Consider the following 18812-nt stretch of genomic DNA (forward strand, 5'->3'; position numbering starts at 1 on the left):
CCTGGGATCTCTTGGTGGTGTGCCATGCTGCTTAGCTCTGCCAGGATCCTCCCCAAACAGCAGCAGAACTACTTGACCACAAAACCAAATTGGATCTGGTTAAATAATAAAAGAGCCATTCATTCTCATGCAGATTGGAATCTAATAAATACAATTATTAATTATTCAGCTGCAGCTTGTGTTGAACTAAAAAAGCATGCAGCTTTTCTGGAAATGATGCAAAAGTAAGAGTCAGAGTTTGCTTAATTTAAAAAAACCCTCTGGAAGTGAAGGGAAAGGAAGGAAAAAGGGAAGGGAAGGAAAAAGGAAAAGAGAAGGGGAAGGAAAAGAAAGAGGGAAAGGGAAGGGAAGGAAAAAGGGGAAGGAAGGGGAAGGAAAAGAAAGGGGAAAAAGGGAAAGGAAAAGGGAAGGGAAGGAAAAAGGGAAGGGAAGGAAAAGGAAAAGGAAGGGGAAGGAAAAGAAAGAGGGAAAGGGAAGGGAAGGAAAAAGGAAGAGAAGGGGAAGGAAAAGAAAGGAAAGGAAAGAGGGAAAGGGAAGGGAAGAGGGAAGGGGAAGGAAAAGAAAGGAAAAGAAAGGAAAGGAAAGAAAGGAAAAGGAAGGGAAGAGGGAAGGGAAGGAAGGAAGGAAAGGAAAGGGAAAAGAAAGGAAAGGAAAAGAAAGAAGGAAAGGAGGAAGAAGGGAAGGGGAAGGGAAAGGGGAAGGGAAGAGGGAAAGAGAAGGGAAGGAAAGAAAGAGGGAAGGGGAAGGGAAGAGGGAAAGGAAAAGGAAAGGAAAGGAAAGGAAAAGGGAAAGGGAAGGGAAGGAAAAAGGGGAAGGAAGAAGGAAAAGAGAAGGAAAGGAAAGAAAGGAAAGGAAAGGAAAGGAAAGAGGGGAAGGGGAAGGGGAAGGGAAGAGGGAAAGGAAGGGGAAGGAAAGGAAAGAGGGAGAGGGAATGGGAAGGGAAGGAAAAGAAAGGAAAGGGAAGGAAAGAGGGAAAGGGAAGGAAAGGAAGAGGGAAAGGGAAGGGGAAGGAAAAGAAAAGGAAGGGAAGAGGGGAAGGGAAGGAAAAGGGAAAGGAGGGAAAGGAAAGAGGGAAGGGGAAGGAAAAGAAAGGAAAGGAAGAGGGAAAGGGAAGGGAAGAGGAAGGGAAGGAAAAGAAAGGAAAGGAAAGAGGGAAAGGAAGGGAAGGGAAAGGGGAAGGAAGGGAAGGAAAAGAAAGGAAAGGAAAGGAAAGGAAAGAGGGAAGGGGAAGGGAAAGGGAAGAGGAAAAGGGAAGGGGAAGGAAAGGAAAGAGGGAGAGGGAATGGGAAGGGAAGGAAAAGAAAGGAAAGGGAAGGAAAGAGGGAAGGGAAGGAAAGGAAGAGGGAAAGGGAAGGGGAAGGAAAAGAAAAGGAAGGGAAGAGGGAAGGGAAGGGAAAAGGAAAGGGAAGGAAAGGAAAGAGGGAAGGGAAGGGAAGGAAAAAGAAAGGAAGGAAAGAGGGAAGGGAAGGAAAAGAAAGGGAAAGGAAAGAGGGAAGGGTAGGGAAAGGAAGGAAAGGGAAGGAAGGGAAAGGAAAGGAAAGAGGGGAAGGGGGAAGGAAAGGAAAGGAAAGGAAAGGAAAGGAAAGGAAAGGAAAGGAAAGGAAAGGAAAGGAAAGGAAAGGAAAGAAGGAAAGGAAAATTAGCTTGGACAGGACTGCAAACTATCCAAACTGTATTTTAGGGGGCCTCAGGAAGTAGGCTGACTCTCTCAAGTTAAGCTGTTTTGTAAATGATGTCATGGCACCATAGCCGTGCCAGGTCACTTTCCACCGTGCCCTAAGCTCCCCAACCCATAGTAAGTTAAACACTAACCTAGCTTTGTCCTGCTTAAACCTGTCATGTGAACACCACCGAATGGTCATCCACATCCAGAAAATTGGATTAACCGAGTGGAACACAGTTAAGGTACTCGGGGCGGGGGTGAGAAAGTCGGGGGAGGGGGGGAAGCCCACCGATTTCTCTTGGGTCTGTGGGATTTTCCACACTGGAGAATCCAGAGGTGGTGGGATCTGGAAGAGGCAGGAGGCACCTAGCCAAAGTAAATAAACCATTTGTCACAGGGAAGCGGAAGGATGTCCGTGGATCATTCACTCCTCGAAAAACAGGTGCAAGTTCAGGAAATGTGCTTCAGACGTAAAAGGGAAGAGGTCTGAATGCTCAGTTACTGATTACCTGGGCAACCAGCCTGGGTAGCTGTTGGAAGCTGACCTGGAGAGGGGGAGGGAATGGGGGGAAAAGCAAGCTCAAGCAGGGATGGCCAAGAAAACAGCCGTTCTTACCCCCTTGCACAGAGTAAGGAAAACTGAGCCAAACGTAGCGTATCTCCCACCCCTTGCTTCAGTTCTCAACCTACGCCCTGGAACAGGGTCTTCACCAGGGAAAATAGGCCAGGAAATTGCTGGCTTTTGAGGGTTTGGGGTCCAGTTAGCACTAGTTATTTGTTATTAATTGGGATATTCTTTTCTGTGCAAAGAAACAGAGAACTAGGGCAAAATAAAGCCTATTTTCTGGATTCAGAAAATGTCAGTTCCCAAATTAAGAATCAGAATAGAGCTGGAGGGGATCTTGGAGGTCTTCTAGTCCAGCCCCCTGCTCAAGGAGGAGAACCTAAACAATCTCAGACAAGTGACTGTCCAGTCTCTTTTTAAAAACCTCCAGGGATGGAGCACCCACAATTTCTGGTGGCAAGCTGTTCCACTGGTTAATTGTCCTCACTGTTAGGAAGTTTCTCCTGAATTCTAGGTTGCTTCTCTCCTTGATTAATTTCCCTTGTTTCTTGTCCTGCCTTCTGGTGCTTTGGAGAATAATTTGTCCTCCTCTTCTTTGTGGCAGCCCTTCAAATAATGGAACACTGCTCTCATGTCACCCCTAGTCCTTCTTTTCTGTAGACGAGCCAAACCCAAATCCTGCAACCATTCTTCATATGTTTTAGTCTCCAGGCCTTTAATCGTCTTAGTTGCTCTTCTTTGCACCTTTTCCAAAGTCTCAACATCTTTTTTGTAATGTAGTGACCAAAACTCAATGCAATATTCCCTGTGTGAGCTTACCAAGGCTTTATAAAAATGATACTAATACTTCAAGTGATTTTGATGCCTCTGTTTATTCAGCCAAGGATTGTATTAGCTTTTCTGGCTGTTATCAGTTCACGGGGCAAAACCAATCATACCGTACTCCGTGTTGGAGGCAGTCCAACTGTTTTCGTGGTATTTGAACAAGCATCCTTATTTTAATAATTTTGTGTGCCATCCAGAGTCACCTGTGTGACGTGAGCATCTATATGAGTGTAATAAACAAATAATCCCCACTGTTTTCTTGACGTTTGGAAGTTTCTTTTTAGCTGAGCCATTCTTCCGAGTCAGAAAGTTTAAAAATCCAGCATACCATTCATGGAATGAAACCGGAGTATTTGCCATTAGTTGAAAAGGCAAAGCTGAGTAGAACCTGGAATTGTACCTGTGGGGAAGGCAGCTGAGAAGAGGGGATGGCACACCCCCCTCCAAGCCAAAAGCAGGGTAAAACACGGCATCCATTCTCAAGGAAAGAAAGTGGTTGGGTAACATTAGGACACAGTGACTAAGATGCTGAGCTTGTCGATCAGAAAGGACGGCAGTTCAGCGGTTCGAATCCCCAGCGCCGCGTAACGGGGTGAGCTCCCATCACCTGTCCAGCTTCTGCCAACCTAGCAGTTTGAAAGCATGTAAAAACGCAAGTGGAAAAATAGGGACCCCTTTGGTGGGAAGATAACAGCGTTCTGTGCGCCTTCGGGTGTTTAGTCATGCCGGCCACATGACCACAGAGACGTTTTCGGACAGCCAGCACTGGCTCTTCTTCGGCTTTGTAACGGAGATGAGCACTGCCCCCTAGAGCCAGAAACAACTAGCACGTATGTGCGAGGGGAGCCTTTAGATTTACTAAAATTAGTGCACATCAGTAAAGTAACATGTGATTCACTGGGCCAAAGTAAAAAGAGGTTAATAATTGTTGAATCCTGGATGAACTGCCTATTGTCTTTTATATCTTACTAAATTGCTTCTTTTATTGGCTGTGACTGTAAGAAGCAGAGTTCACAAACCTCTGAAGGAATATGGATCCCCCCCACCCTGGTTTTCCTATGATTGTGCCACACCAACTCTTCAGATGCACAGATCTCTTCTCCACCCTGGAGCATCCTGGTAGAAAATGCACCTCCTGGGGGCACAGCAGTGTGTATTCTACGAAGAGTGTGAGTGCTTTGTTTCCAATGGAGTGTGTGCGACGGCATGGTTTTTCTTTCCTTCTCTGTGTACATAAAAAAAAGAAAGGCTCCAGGTCTTAGACTTTGGAGGGCACACCTGTCCTTTATGGGCACACCTGGTCATAATAGGAGAGGGCATCACTGTGGCATAATGAGAGATAAGCAAATAGTGGCCTTCCTGGGCCAGGTATCCAGAGCCACAGCCTCTCAAGGTGATGCTGTTTCTGTTAGTACTGAAGCCTCTGGTGGGGGTAAGTCTACTCCACCTTTTTGACATGAGAAGAAGAGGAGATGTTTGGAAAAGCAAGGTTGGAGTTCCGACCAGCCCTTTTTATCAGGGCAGGGGAGACAGAGAGAACGGTTTTGGATTCCAGTAGTGTTGCTGGTGTGAATATATAGTAGACTTACAAACCTCCCTCCTTCCTCTTCTCCCTCCTCCTCCTCTTCCTCCTTTCCCTTCCCCTTCTTCCTTTCCTCTTCCTCTTCCTCCTCCTCCTCTTCCTCGTCCTTTTCCATGGAGTGGGAACATGTTGGGTCATGAAACATCTACAAGAAAACAGCCAAAGCTCAGAGATCACCAAGAACCCCATAGGCGTCCTCCTCCTCCATCCCATTTCCATTCTTCCTTTCCTCTTCCTCTTCCTCTTCCTCCTCCTCTTCCTCTTCCATGGAGTGGGAACATGTTGGGTCATGAAACGTTTGCAAGAAAACCACCAAGCTCAGAGAGCACCAAGGAAACCCACAGTCCTCTCCTTCTCTTCACAAACCCCACTCCCTTCTAGCACTGATGACATTCCCTAGTTGGGTCAGGAAACATCTGCAAGAAAACAGCCAAAGCTCAGAAATCACCAAGGACCCCATAGGCAGCCACCTTCTCATCCTCCTCCTCCTCCTCCTTTTCCATGGAGATGGAACGTGTGCTGTGGCATAATAATATGCCATGATTTAATACCGAAGTGAGTTTTGGGTACACAATGATGTAAGAATGGTACTAACATGATAACACGTGTGTATGGGTATGAGTCACGTGTGGTTTTGGAAGTGGCATCATTTGCTACCAATCGCCCTGAGTGTGAACTGAATGTACGTCCTAAAATTAAATTCTGTAGACTTGGACATTAATACATTTAAAGTTTGAAAAGTATCTAGCTTAGCAGTCTTACCACTGTAATGATCTGAAGCATTCACATTGTCTCGTTCCAGTGACCAGCTGCAACCTCAAAAGTCCAAACACATTCAGAGCTAATCATCATATCAACATAACTTGCAATAAAGAACTTTTATCAGATATTTTCTTTCTTACAGACCTACCCCTCTAGAAAATGGTAAGTGATGAATTGTTAAGTCAGTGAGGAAAAAAAAGAGAGAATTATATTTTATTTACAATTATAATTACACCCTACCTGGGGTATAATTAGATGGGGCAAGACTCCTCTTATTTTAATTCCACAACATCCCTGTGAGGTAGATTAGCCTAATTGCGAATGGCTGACTCCAAACCAACTATGGAATCCTAAGGTCAAATGGGGCCCTCAGTCTGGATCTTCACAGACCCACTTCAGTGCCTTCACTATCTCACCACACTCGCTCTCCTAAAAATCTCACTGGATCATAAGGTGGCTTTCTAATGTGGACTTAAGTCATGCTGTTGGCTCAGCATATTTGGATCAAATCTCAATTTTTAATTTGGTCATAACTATTTTGGATGTTGTGCCATTGCTTGTTCCCTTAAGTGTGACCCTGAAGGGGGACAGAAAGTCAAGCTGAGGTTCTTAGCTTGGGGAAAAGCTTGTGTGGAGAAGAAGGAAAGAAAGATTGACAGAGAGAGAAAGAGAAAGAGAAAGAGAAAGAGAAAGAAAGAGAGAGAGAGAGAGAGAGAGAGAGAAAGAGAGAGAAAGAGAAAGATTGAGAGAAAGAAAGAATGAGAGAGAGAAAGAGAGAAAAGAGGGAGGGAGAGTGGGAGGAAAGAAAAGAAAGATAGATAGATTGAGAGAAATAAAGATTAAGAGAAAGAAAGAAAGAAAGAAAGAAAGAAAGAAAGAAAGAAAGAAAGAAAGAAAGAAAGAAAGAAAGAAAGAAAGAAAGAAAAAGAAAAAAGAAAGAAAGAAAGAAAAAAAAAAAAAGAGGGAGGTAGGGTGGAAGGAAAGAAGGAAGGAAAGAAAGATTGAGAGGAAAGAGAGATTGAGAGAGAGAAATATTAGAAAGAAAGATTGAGAGAAAGAAAATTTGAGAGAGAGAAAGAAAGAAAGAAAGCATGGAAGAAAACGAAGGAAGGAAGGAAGTTCAAAATAATTAAAATAACAGCTGTGACCCTGAAATCAAAGTATTAGACATGTCCAAAAAAATGTGGTGGATCTGCCATCTTGCCTTTTTTGTTCCCCCCCCTGCAGATGCTTCAGAAGAAGTAGGAGAAGAAGTTAGGTCTGCTTCTTGGTGGGGAAATGTTTCTTCTTCTTTTTCTTCTTCTCCCGTTCAGTTTCAGCTCTACAGAAACCACTCGATGCTCACCAGCGACAGCAGCGACACCTCCAGCTATGGCCTGAGCAACACCATGGAGAACTCCAAGAACATCCTCTACTCCACCGGCAGTCTGCCTCACACCTTGGATGACCTCCTGGCTGGCATGAAGTTCCCACAGAAAGAAGCCCGCCAGCCTCCTCCCGCTCGCTCGAAGCGCAGCATCCAGAACGAAGGCGTCCTCATCAATTTGGATGTGAGCGACGGCGAGACCAGCATCTCCGACAGCGGGTCCGAGTCCCCCGTGTATGTGCAGTTGCCGCCAGAGCCCGTCATCCAGGAGCACACGGTCAGCACCATCAATGCCAAAGTGAGCCTCCCTGCACAGGGACAGAACAAACTGCACCACTCGCATGCGGTGAAACCAGATTTCTCCTCATGGGTTTACTTCTCAGTAGAAATACCTCCTCCTCTGTTTGTTGAGCAAGCCACCACCAGCTGGTTTCTCGGGTATCATCAAGCCAGTGGTGGGATTCAAAAAATTTTACTACCGGTTCTGTGGGTGCGGCTTGGTGGGTGTGGCATGGTTGGTGGGTGTGGTTTGGTAGGCGTGGCAGGGGAAGAATACTGCAAAATCCCCGTTCCCTCCCCACCCCACTAACCTGCTTTCCAGCTCCGTTCTCCTGTGCAGGGCAACCAAAGAAGACCCAACCGATCAGCTGTGGGCATGGCTTGGTGGGTGTGGCTTGGCTTGGTGGGCATGGTGTGGCTTGGTGGGCGTGGCAGGGGAAGGTTACTGGAAAACCCCCATTCCCTCCCCACCCCACTAACCTGCTTTGCGGCTCCATTCTCCTGTGCAGGGCAACCAAAGAAGCCCCAGCCAATCAGCTGGGACTTGGGAGGTGGAGAATAGATGGGGGCGGGGCCAGTCAGAGGTGGGATTTGCCGGTTCTCCAAACTACTCAGAATTTCCGCTACTGGTTCTCCAGAACTGGTCAGAACCTGCTGAATACCAACCTCTGCATCAAACCCTAAGCCCAGGGGTGGGCTTCAAAAAGTTTAGCAACGGGTTCTCTGCCTGGTTCCTGGGTGGGCGTGGCTATGGTGGGCATGGCCTAGTCGGCCTCCTGCACCACAGTGGGGTGGGGGCGTTTTTGCCCCCCCGGGCTCCGGAGGCTTTCCTCGAGCCTCTGGGAGGGTGAAAATGGCCTCCCCAGGCTCCGGAGGCTCTCTGGAAGCTGGAAACGGGCCCATTTCTGGCCTTCCTGAACTTCCGGGAGGCCCGTTCTTCGCCCTCCCCGAGCCTCCGTGAGCGCCGTGCCCTTACCTATATCCAAAACGGGTGGCGTGGGGACTCTTGGGAGGGGAGGGCAGGGCCAGCCAGGAGTGGGATTTGGGGGTTCTCCAAACGGTGCAGAATCTTAACTGGGGGCTCTCCCAACCCCCCGCGAACCCCCAGCAGCCTCACCCCTGCCTAAGGCCTAGTTTTAAAAGATGAGATATGGGATGAAGAAATTTTTAGTTGAACTGTTAAGAGAAAGTGATAAGTTACCCAACTTGTTTGTACTTATTTTGATGAAGGGAGAAATCATTTCTTTCGTTCCCTTTGTTTGGTACATGTATCTCAGCAAGATGAAAATCATTTTCTATTCAAATTCTCAGTCCTTCAGGTCATGGTTGTTCCAAAGATGCTTTTTCAGGAGGCAACTGGACTTTCTTGGGTTTTTTTTTCCTTTGAAGACATTTCACTTCTCATCCAAAAAGCTTCTTCAGCTCTGACTGAATGCAAATGACTAGCTGTCTGCTAGAAATATAAATCCTTCCATTCCCCACCATCCAGTCAGACCTGAAGAAGCTTCTTGGATGAGAAGCGAAACGTCTTCAAAGAAAAAAACAAAGTGATAAGTTACTCAAATGGTTTGTACTTATTTTGATGAAGGGGGAAATCATTTTCTTTCTGTTTCTTTTTTTCTTTATATTTTCTTTCCCTTCCCCCACCCACGTTTCTTCTTTCTGCACTTTTTATATTTGTATACGTATATTTAGTTTTTTATTTTTATCGTTTTAAACTTCAATAAACTTTTTTTAAAAAAAGTCCTAAGCCACAGTTGTCAGATGGGGTGGATGGAGTGCTACAGTGCACTAAGCCATGGTGCCTTTTAACTGTGATTTGCTTCAAATAATAATTTAAGCCATAAATCATGATTGACAGTTAACAGTGTGCAGCAGGAACCAACGAATTGAACCCCAGGATAATTTAGGATGAAGGGAGAATTCAGTTAGTCAAATTTATAATGAGGAAAGTCATGGGAACTTGCTTGTCCAGTTCTTGATTTGTGTTCTTCCATTTCTTTCACCCTTACTGAGGAGATATAAGTTTATTTTCATTAGCAGTGTTCCAGTTTATTCCCCACCAGCAGAGGTGGGTATTCAGCAGGTTCTGACCAGTTCTGGAGAACCGGTAACAGAAATTTTGAGTACTTCGGAGAACCTGCAAATACCATCTTTGACTGGCCCCGTCAAATCCATCTATTCTCCGCCTCCCAAGTCCCAGCTGATTGGCTGACTCTTCTTTGGTTGCCCTGCACAGGAGAACGGAGCTGGAAAGCAGGTTAGTGGGGTGGGGAGGGAATGGAGATTTTGCAGTATCCTTCCCCTGCCACACCCACCAAGGCACTCCCACCAAGCCACACTATGCCCACCAAGCCACACTACGCCCACAAAGCCACGCCCACAGAGCCGATAGTAAAAAAATTTGAATCCTACCACTGCCCACCAGCATAAAAGGAATGTGAACCCAACTTTTCAGGAAGCAATTAGACTTGCAGACGAGTCGATCCCTGCTTGTTGAGTTCCAGTACAAATTGTCAGGTTGTCTCTCCCATGCAGGTCTCTTGGGCCGGCCCACAAAACGGAGAGTTGATTTCCTTCTATGAGCTGCAGCTGCAGGAGGCTAAGCTAGAAGACCAAGGGAAAGATATCCATTGGTTTTGCTCACAGACAGAAGAGAACTTGGAAAACCTGACTCCTGGCACCGTGTACGTCATCCGTGTCAGAGCTCTCAACGTGGCAGGCACAGGGAAGTGGAGTCCACCTTACAGGGTACATACTGCTCTGGGGCTCGGTGTTCTGACCCAGATCCCCAAACACAACAAAACCCTCTGATGTGAACTCAAAAGATTCCTTTATTAGGAATGCCAGCAGCCCCAGCAAAAAAGTTTCCCTTGCAGGCTAACACGTCTGTCCGGCAGGGAGACAAATAGTTGCCTGCCACATCTACTCAACTCCACCCCCTGCCTTTTATCCCCAGAGCTAGGGTGGGGCTTCGCTAGCAGCAGTGGCTCTTTCTTCCCAAGGGTCAGCCCATGGATTTCCACTGCTCTCCTCTCCTCTGCCTTCTGTGCATCTGCGTGTCAGGCCCTGGTCTCAATTGTTCCTCCTCTTCTTCATCAACCACTTCCAACCTGGGTGCTGTTGACTCTCCATCTGAGGGCTGATGGATGGCCCAGGCTCTGCCCACCCACCCCTCCGCTCCATTCCCTCTTCCCCCTCAGAGCTCCGGGGTTGCCCTGATGCTGAGCCTGACTCCCACGCTTCCTCCTCCACCTCTGATTTGGTTGCTGGAAGGGTCGGCTGGCGGATGACAGGCCACAACCACTTGGTGAATATACTTGGCATAATGTTGGGTCTCCAAAAAGTCAGAAAAACACTCCTGAAAGCAAATCTGGTAGATAAACCTAACACTGTCTACTACTCAAATATGTTCCTCAAATACTTGGGACCAAAAAAATGTATTGATCGTATTTCTAACTTGCCCTCCTTTATTAGGATGTCAAGACAGGGTATCCAATTATACTGTGAGATACATTAGGCTAAGGCATGATTGATCCAAAGTCACCCAAATGGTTTAGGGTTTAACACAATATTTTGAATTATATTCAGTAATGGGGCTCACATAATACATTAAACCCGTGTATTTCAAGCCTGGGCGCTTTTAAGAGGCGTGAACTTCAAGACTAGGGAATCCTGGGAGTTGAAGTCCATACCTCTTAAAGTGGCCAAAGTTGAGAAGCACTGCACTAAACCATGTGTGATTAACAATACCTTGCTGAATAACCCACTGATTTGATCAATGTGCTAGGCCAGGCCATGGGATTCAACCCCTAGTTATTGGAGTCAACCCACACCTGAAACATATTCAGTCAATGTGCAATGGGTTAAGGGAAAAATAGGCTGGGAGGGATGCATGCACGCATGGGATTCGAGTTGCATGCTGCTGAATCCTCCAGATATACTCCGGATATCTTACAGAAATGGAAAATAGGCTACTCCCCAAGCATTCCCATTGCAATATATGAGCTCTTATATGTTTGACTCCTATTCTTCCTAATTTAGTGAGAATACCTCTTAAGCAAAATGGGCAGAATATTACAGTGAACCTTTAATGTTGATCCTTGCAGTTTTGCACAATGCAGCCGATTGCAGGCATGCCCCTGGATCCTTCTCCTGTTACCGTCACTGTACGAAGGCATCGGAAATCCCAAAAGAAAACTATCTTTATTCCATCTCCCTAAGATTATCTGCACCAGGCAATAAAGGATGACATCTCTGACCTGCTCCAGGATCACCGTCCTTCTCCATCTCTCTGTATGTTACTTGGAGGAGTCTTGGCAAATTTGCACACAAAAATTACTGCCTAGATATTTTGAGCAAATTAGCTTTCCCCCTCCCCCCTTGACTGTACTTCTAGAAAGCAGAGTGTTCCACCAACTCTGCTGGTATCTTTTTTGTTGTTGATATTAATTACTTTTTACCATGAACATTATTAGGGTTAACGTCATTGCCCAGAGGATCATGGGTTACCCTCTTCCCCTCTTTGGAAGAGCTTTATAGCTGCCACTGCCTTAAGAAAGTTCAAAACATTCTCAAAGATCCATCTCATCCTGGGCACCCTTTTTTTGAACTATTACCACCTGGCAGATGGTACAGGACAATAAAAACAAGGACATATAGGCTGAAAAACAGATTCTATCCCAGGGAGGTAGCTCTGTTGAATTCTACTGTATAGTGCAATATGAACGCAATATCGGGGATTTTCAATTCAATGTATAGAATGTGAAGGATGTGTGTTTGTGTTTATTTTCACAGTCATAATATACACTGAAGATGGTATTTAATTTCATTGTACAAGGTGCAATGGCAATAAAGTAAACTAAAGTAAACTAAACCAAACCATGCAGGTGACCAGTTCATATCAATAGGAGAACTGAAGTGTGAAAGAGCAGACATGATATACCAATTAGTATTTTTAGGCTTGCAATAAGTGTCTCTATTTCTTTAAAATTTGGGGGGGGGGGATGGTTTTATATGGTGTGGCCAAATCCTCCTGGGACATGATTGAAAAAGCAGCATCAAATGACTTCAAACAACCACACGGGGATTGAGAAAATATGGTCAAAACATTAGGTCTCCAGCCAGGAGAATGAACAAATTATATTTTGACAAAGAACAACTATGGAGAAAAGTGCAAGAATTTTAAGGTTAGTTTCTGTTATGGGATGAAGGCTGACAGAGCATTTGCAGTGGGCTTCAAAAAAATGTTAAAATGGTGCCAGTAGTTATGTGAACAAAGCTCTGCCCTGTGACATGTGTAAAAAAAGAGGCAGAGTTTCAAACATTTTTAACTATATTGTTTAATAAAATATATTTATTGTTATAGTATTGCCCTGTACTTTGAATTTAACCCAGCCTTTTATTTCAGGAGCCAAAGTGTTACTTGTTTCTGCCAGTTACCTAATATTTATTTTTGATTTTCAAAAGGAAATAATTTGGAGCACAACATTAAGCTTTTGTAGACTACAGTCCTTTTTACGATGACAATTTCAACCTTCTCCACATTAAAATATCTGCAACTGTATTTTTCCAAATCTGTGAACAATGATTTTGAACTGAATCTTTATTATTTCTTGTCAAATAGATCCCTATAGTAGATATTTGATCTTTTTAACAGCAATACTGAACCTCAATTTTGGTCCACGTATTGGTTTTTTTTTTTCAATCACCAACTCCTTTTTGATTTTTTAAATTCCTTGTGGACTCTCCTGAACTCTGAACAGTGAACTCAAGTTTCCATTGGCAGATGTAGATGTACATTATAGATTGTAGAGAGATAAAGATTCATGTAAAGTCAGAAACAGAGAATGCATTTTGAGTCAAAGAAGAAAAAAAAAATTAAATTCTTTTATTTGGTGGAAGTTGTCTTTATTTTTTTAAATGCACAATAACTATGCAATTCCCTGAGTTGTACTGCTAGTATGGCTGTCGCTCCAGTTTAGTCTGTGTTGTGCAGTCTACTTAAGAGTTTGGAATGTGATCCAAAGAATAATAAGCTGGTTTTAATGGCTATGGACTGGAGGGCCTCATGAATGGGCAATTCACCTGCCCACAGGTGAGAGGCACTTAAGAAAAATGCCAAGGATGAAAGAAAATAATATGGCAGCTTGGAAACTTGGAGATGCAGGGAGAGGGAGAAAAGAAACAGAGGTTTCTTACACTTCAGAGCTACTTAGCACCCGGGAGGCATTTCCACAATTAGTAGGCCATGTAATTAAAACAGGTTACATAGTGTGCTTACTATTAACTAGCAATGACCTTCCTGTGGCCAGGCTCTTTCTGTCTAACATTATATATTTGTCTCACTGCTGAGAAATAGGTCCAATTAGCATTTGGCTAGGGAAATGCTAACCGACATGTCCAGGGGCTGGCTGGGATAGGTCACAAAATAAGGCAAGGCTGAAAGTATGGAGAACAGGTTGTAAATCATAAGGGTCTGCTACAAAGTGTGGTGACCAAATAATGGCAAAATAGGATAACGATAGACAAGGTTTTAGATCTACAGTAACATATCTTGATTGTGGTTGGCTACCTTATATTCCTGATTATCTGAAATGCTATTCTTATTTTTTTTTTCTGCTCAGTACATCTATGGAGATTCTCAAATCATCTAGATCATGGTTGTCCCAAACATGCATTTTCCAAAAGGCTTTTTTTCCTTTTGAAAATGTTTAGCTTCTCATCCAAGAAGCTTCTTCAGTTAAAGGAAATAAATTATGTTTATTAAGAGACTTCTTGGATGAGAAGAGAAATGTTTTCAAAGGAGGAAAAAAAAACCAAGAAAGTCCAGTTGCTTTTTTGGAAAAAGCATCTTTGGTTATACTTGGTATGGAAGCTTGATTTATTTTGAGAAGTTTTATGTACTGTATTTACAAACTTAATCTTGCCATATTTATTTATTTGAAAATTTATATTGCCACCTATTCGCACATGGTGATTCAATGTGGCTTACAATATAAAACCTCATATAAAAACAATAACACTAATAAAAGAGAGAATGATATAAAAATTAATAAAATAATAAAATAACTCCCCCACGCCAGCAACAACCCATCACATGACCCATTTATTGGGCTCTGTGGCTAAGACGCTGAGCTTGTCGATCAGAAAGGTTGGCACTTCGGCGATTCGAATCCCTAGCACCACATAACAGAGTGAGCTCCCATTACTTGTCCCAGCTTCTGTCGACCTAGCAGTTCAAAAGCATGTAAAAAAAATGCAAGTAGAAAAATAAGGACCACTTTGGTGAGAAGGTCACAGCGTTCTGTGCGCCTTCAGCGTTTAATCATGCCAGCCACATGACCACAGAGATGTCTTCAGACTGCACTGGCTCTTCAGCTTTGTAACGGAGATGAACACTGCCCCCTAGAGCCGGGAATGACTAGCATGTATGTGCGAGGGGAACTTTTACCTTTACCTTTGTATTAACGAAGCTGCCAAAAAAAAAAAAAGGATCATCAACCACTACGGAGGATCTCCCTAGACCCAGGGATCAATAGGATGTTGCAATCAGCGGAAGATTGACTTGACCTTGTTTGTTATATGCAAATGAGATCAGGTGCCCTGCTGTCTTGTTTTGTATATACTTTTTATAGCATTGAGCTGTATAAACAATTATCTTTCCACTCGGAAAGAATTTGCATGCTATGTATAGCATGAATGATTATTTCTACATATTAAACTTTTCAGTTCTGTGTACTTGTTTTCTATGAGAATTACATCTGCTGCTATAGTGATATCTACCTTATTAGCTGTACATTTAAAAGGTAATAATATATGGATCACTGCATTCTATTGCTAAGGCACCTACAAATAGCAAAGAACTGAAAATAACAATGATCAATTCAGCCCATTTTCTGCTTTTCTTGATCAGTTTGACTATGGTATGAGTAAGATTAGTGCTGATTTAGCCCGTAATTACCTCTAGTTCCTCAATAAGAACTAAAATTACATAAAAACATAACAATAAATATTTTTACTTTCATTCCCTTTGGTTGGTACATGTATCTCAGCATGATGAAAACCGTTTTCTATGCACAATGTCTATGAAGATTCTCAGTCATCCAGGTCATGGCTGTCCCAAAGGTGCTTTTTCAGGAGGCAACTGGACTTTCCTTGTTTTTTCTTGGAAGACATTTCACTTCTCCCCCAAGAAGCTTCTTTAGCTCTGTCTGGATGTTGGGGAATGGAAGGATTTATATTCCTTGCAGACAGCTGGTCATTTGCATTCTTTTAGAGAGTCATTGAGGCCACTTGGAAGTTTATCTGTGTTCTCAGGGTCACCCAAGTAGTGCCAATGGGTGTAGAGCAGGGGTGTCCAACCTTGGCAACTTTAAGACTTGTAGACTTCAACTCCCAGAATTCCTCAGCCAGCTTTGCTGGCTGAGGAATTCTGGGAGTTGAAGTCTACAAGTCTTAAAGTTGCCAAGGTTGGACACCCCTGGTGTAGAGCTTTCTTGGCTGCAGGATGTTTTCTTCCCTTTGTCCCTTCCCTGTTGAAGACAGGCGCAGGCTGTTGAGGATGAGTCTGTGTTGTCTGCATCTCAAACTGAAGCGCACATGGTTCTTGTAGTATGCAATTTTTTTTCTGGAAATCCGTTCATACTCCTGCACCATCCGAAGGGTGTTCATCAAAAAAGCGTAGCTAAAAGTCTATGGAGATTCTCAGTCATCCAGGTCATGGTCGTCCCAAAGGTGCTTTTTCAGGAGGCAACTACACAAGTGGCCTCAACAACCCTCTAAAAGGATGCAAATGACCAGCTGTCTGCAAGGAATATAAATCCTTCCATTCCCCACCATCCAGTCAGAGCTAAAGAAGCTTCTTGGATGAGAAATGAAACATTGTCAAAGAAAATACCAGAAAGTGTACTTGCCTCGTGAAAAAGCACCTTTGGGATGTTTTCTAGGCAGTACAACCAATTTCTCCCTGGCTGAAGAATCACTTCAGCAGCCAAATAATTTTCAAAGAAAATTCCCGTCAGGTGGGTAATGCAGGCTGAAGCTAAAACAAAATTGATGGGAGTTCAATAAAGGAAATCAATGGCATTTCATATTGGCTGGTGAATTGCAATCTAATCTGATTTATCTAGCATCAACATAGGGATTAAATGTAAGAGGGACCACTGGGATTTTTAAAAAAATCCAATGCAACCCTATCTTATACAAAAGTCCACCGATTACTCAATTACTGTAGTTGATAATTGCTTTAGGATTTTCTAGCCATTTTAAAATTTCCTTTTATAGTTATATTCTATGCTGGTCTTTTATTGTGTTACTTTGATTGTACAATATCCAAAACCATTTTGTAACCAAATCATCCTCCAAAGAAAAAAATCCAAAATAAACCCAGCTTAGTAAAGGGTGCACAAATGTAGCTAGAGTGTTATGCGAAGTTATTTATTGGGTTTATGAAATCATTTTATGGATTTTGAGGATAGCAAATTGTGCTGTTTTTTTTAAAAAAGATATTGTTTTATAGCTTCATTTATGCTTTGAACAATTGCCACCAGATGGTGTCAGAAAACATCATTCTTCAAGATCTAAGATTTCTCTAATACTGTACATAACATTAGAGAAAAAATAGTACTAGAAGGTATGTTATGTACATCAGTATTAAGTTAAGAGTAGACAAATAATGAATATGGCCGTAAATTTTAATTGTTTTTGCACAAGACATTTGTACCCAGATGACACTGTTTAGTGGAAGATGGATTGTTTATACTAAAATAAAATAAAGAATTTATAATAATAATTTTAAAAAAGATATAAGATTTATCTTGTGTTTGTGCTCTCTCTCTCTCTCTCTCTGTCTCTCTCTCTCTCTCTCTCTCTCTCTCTCTGAGGTGGGGAGAGAAAGGGAGAGGGAGAAAAGGAGGAGAATTTGTGACTCCAGGAAACTGCCTGAAAAAATCCCTCCAGTTTTCTTGCCAAGATTTTCCAGAGCTGGTTTGCCATTGCCTCCTTCCTAGGACTGAGAGAGAGTCAGGGGTGGGATTCTACCAGTTCGCCCCTATTCGCTAGAACCGGTTGTTAACATTCTAAGCAGTTTGGAGAACCAGTTGTTAGAAGAAATTACTGGCCTAATCCTGTAAGGAAGGCAGGAAGGAAACATTCTGGTGTTGCTTACAGAAACTGCCTCTCCGTTAACCCTTCTTACATTCTTGGCAGGACTAGACTTCCTCTCTCAGGAACTTCTCTGGAGTTTTTTTCCACTCCTTTGCTGGTACTTTGCTTGTGTGGAGTGACCATTCAAAGTTAAAATGGCACTGAAAAAAGTGACTTATGACCGTTTTTCACACTTACGACTGTTGCAGCACCCCCACAGTCATGAGAGGCCAGGCGAGGAGATGTGTGCCTTGATGTGAGTGATATTGAGTTGGCCACGCCCATCCGATAACATGACCACCAAGCCACGTCCACCCAGTCACATGAACACCAAGCCACGCCACCAACTAAGCCACGCCCACAGAACCGGTTGTTAAAAAATTTGAATCCCACCCCTGGAGATAGTGACTGGCCCATCAAGCTGGCTTTGTGCCTAAGGCAGGACTAGAAGAGTTCAGTCTCCTGGTTCCTAGCTTGATGCTTTAACCACTACACCAAACTGAGTCTTGGGACCCATTTACCAAGGTTGTTCAAAGCCGTAAGAGCAATTCTCATATACCGTAGCCTATGAAAAGCATGACAGCAAATCTGACCGTTAACAACAACAACAACAAAACAGGGACAGATGGAATTTGACCCTCTCTTGCTAGATAGGGGACTAGAGCTTCCGATTTTTCAGTTGGAAAGCGGCGTTTGGGTGCTCGCGCCTTAGTTTCGTCGAAGGGGGCGGCGGCTTCGAACGAAGAGCCATCCCGATGGCGGTGGAGTCTCACGTTACTCAGGTACCGGTCCGTGGAAGAATAAATAATTGTGAAACCGGTCCCTGGTTCGAAAAAGGTTGGGGGCCACTGGACTAGACAACATAGAGGGCCAAAATACTGATTCAGAAGCAGGCCTTGCTCTTATTGAAGATTACTCTAATTCTTTCATGGTAGCTACCCAGGGGTGGGATGCAAATATTTTTACTACTGGTTCTGTGGGCGTGGCTAGGTGGGAGTGGCCATGTGACCGGGTGGGCGTGTCGTTTGTGTGCAGCACCCCCCACCCGCTCCAGGTTTTTTTGGCCTCCTGGGCCTCTGGGAAGCCTCCTGGAGGGGCGTTTTTGCTCCTAGGCGGCTTCCCTGGAGCCCAGGAAGGCAAAAAAACGGAATGTCCCATTTTGCCTCCTGGGCCTCAGGGAAGCCTCCTGGGTGAAGTAGTAAGACAGTGAGGGGGATCCTGGCACAGCTGATTGTCAGAAAAGCTGATAGTCGAGAGGGAAAAAAAGAATACTGGTTCAGCCAAATTCGCCCAAACCAGGCCGAACCAATAGAATCCTTCCACTGTGGCTTCCTAACTTTTCTTCAGTTTATTAATTAGTTCTTGGATTCCTGTGAGTTTATTTATTTGGTTCCGATGCAGTCTCTCTTGAGTGAATCCTAATTTTAGCAGAAAATAGAATAGAAATAGCATTCTTTTCCTATCTAGAAACACAAATAGGCAACTTCTACAGAATCAGTGAAGGTACTTTATTCCGAGCCACCTTATTGATCTGTCTGGGCCGGAACTACGCTACGCTACTACAAAAGCTCGACAACCCACCTAGCGATAGCAATTGGCAGCCTACTCCTGAATTTTGTTTTTT

General features: G+C 43.8%; 1 protein-coding gene across 5 annotated transcripts; it reads left to right on the forward strand.

The window, feature by feature from the left end:
• The first annotated feature begins 1585 nt into the window (after nt 1-1585).
• On the forward strand, nt 1586-12934 carry FNDC8 (fibronectin type III domain containing 8). 5 transcript variants are annotated; one of them, XM_026685291.2, is made up of 6 exons: nt 1800-1905; nt 3338-4222; nt 5438-5559; nt 6711-7061; nt 9581-9793; nt 11152-12934. In XM_026685291.2, the coding sequence occupies exons 3-6, from the start codon at nt 5557-5559 to the stop codon at nt 11263-11265; spliced, it is 681 nt and encodes a 226-aa protein (XP_026541076.1). In that variant the 5' UTR covers nt 1800-1905; nt 3338-4222; nt 5438-5556; the 3' UTR covers nt 11266-12934. The 5 variants fall into 5 exon arrangements, with proteins under 5 accessions (XP_087827049.1, XP_026541076.1, XP_087827046.1 ...); XM_087970923.1 differs by lacking the exons at nt 3338-4222; nt 5438-5559 and having other exon boundaries at nt 1586-1905; XM_087970920.1 differs by lacking the exons at nt 1800-1905; nt 3338-4222; nt 5438-5559 and having other exon boundaries at nt 6235-7061.
• The last annotated feature ends 5878 nt before the right edge of the window (nt 12935-18812 follow it).

Source organism: Notechis scutatus, chromosome 8 (assembly GCF_049901735.1).
Source record: "Notechis scutatus isolate UNSWTSFEM ecotype Mainland chromosome 8, rNotScu1.2, whole genome shotgun sequence".
NCBI lineage: Eukaryota > Metazoa > Chordata > Lepidosauria > Squamata > Elapidae > Notechis > Notechis scutatus.

What these genes read in the sequence shown, in the direction of transcription:
- FNDC8 (XM_087970920.1), top strand. Translation starts at nt 6,567, where the DNA reads ATGTCCAAAAAAATGTGGTGGATCTGCCATCTTGCCTTTTTTGTTCCC. An exon ending in TCAGCACCATCAATGCCAAA is followed by an intron (nt 7,062 to 9,580) that starts GTGAGCCTCCCT and finishes TCTCCCATGCAG; the next exon opens with GTCTCTTGGGCCGGCCCACA. An exon ending in AGTGGAGTCCACCTTACAGG is followed by an intron (nt 9,794 to 11,151) that starts GTACATACTGCT and finishes TGATCCTTGCAG; the next exon opens with TTTTGCACAATGCAGCCGAT.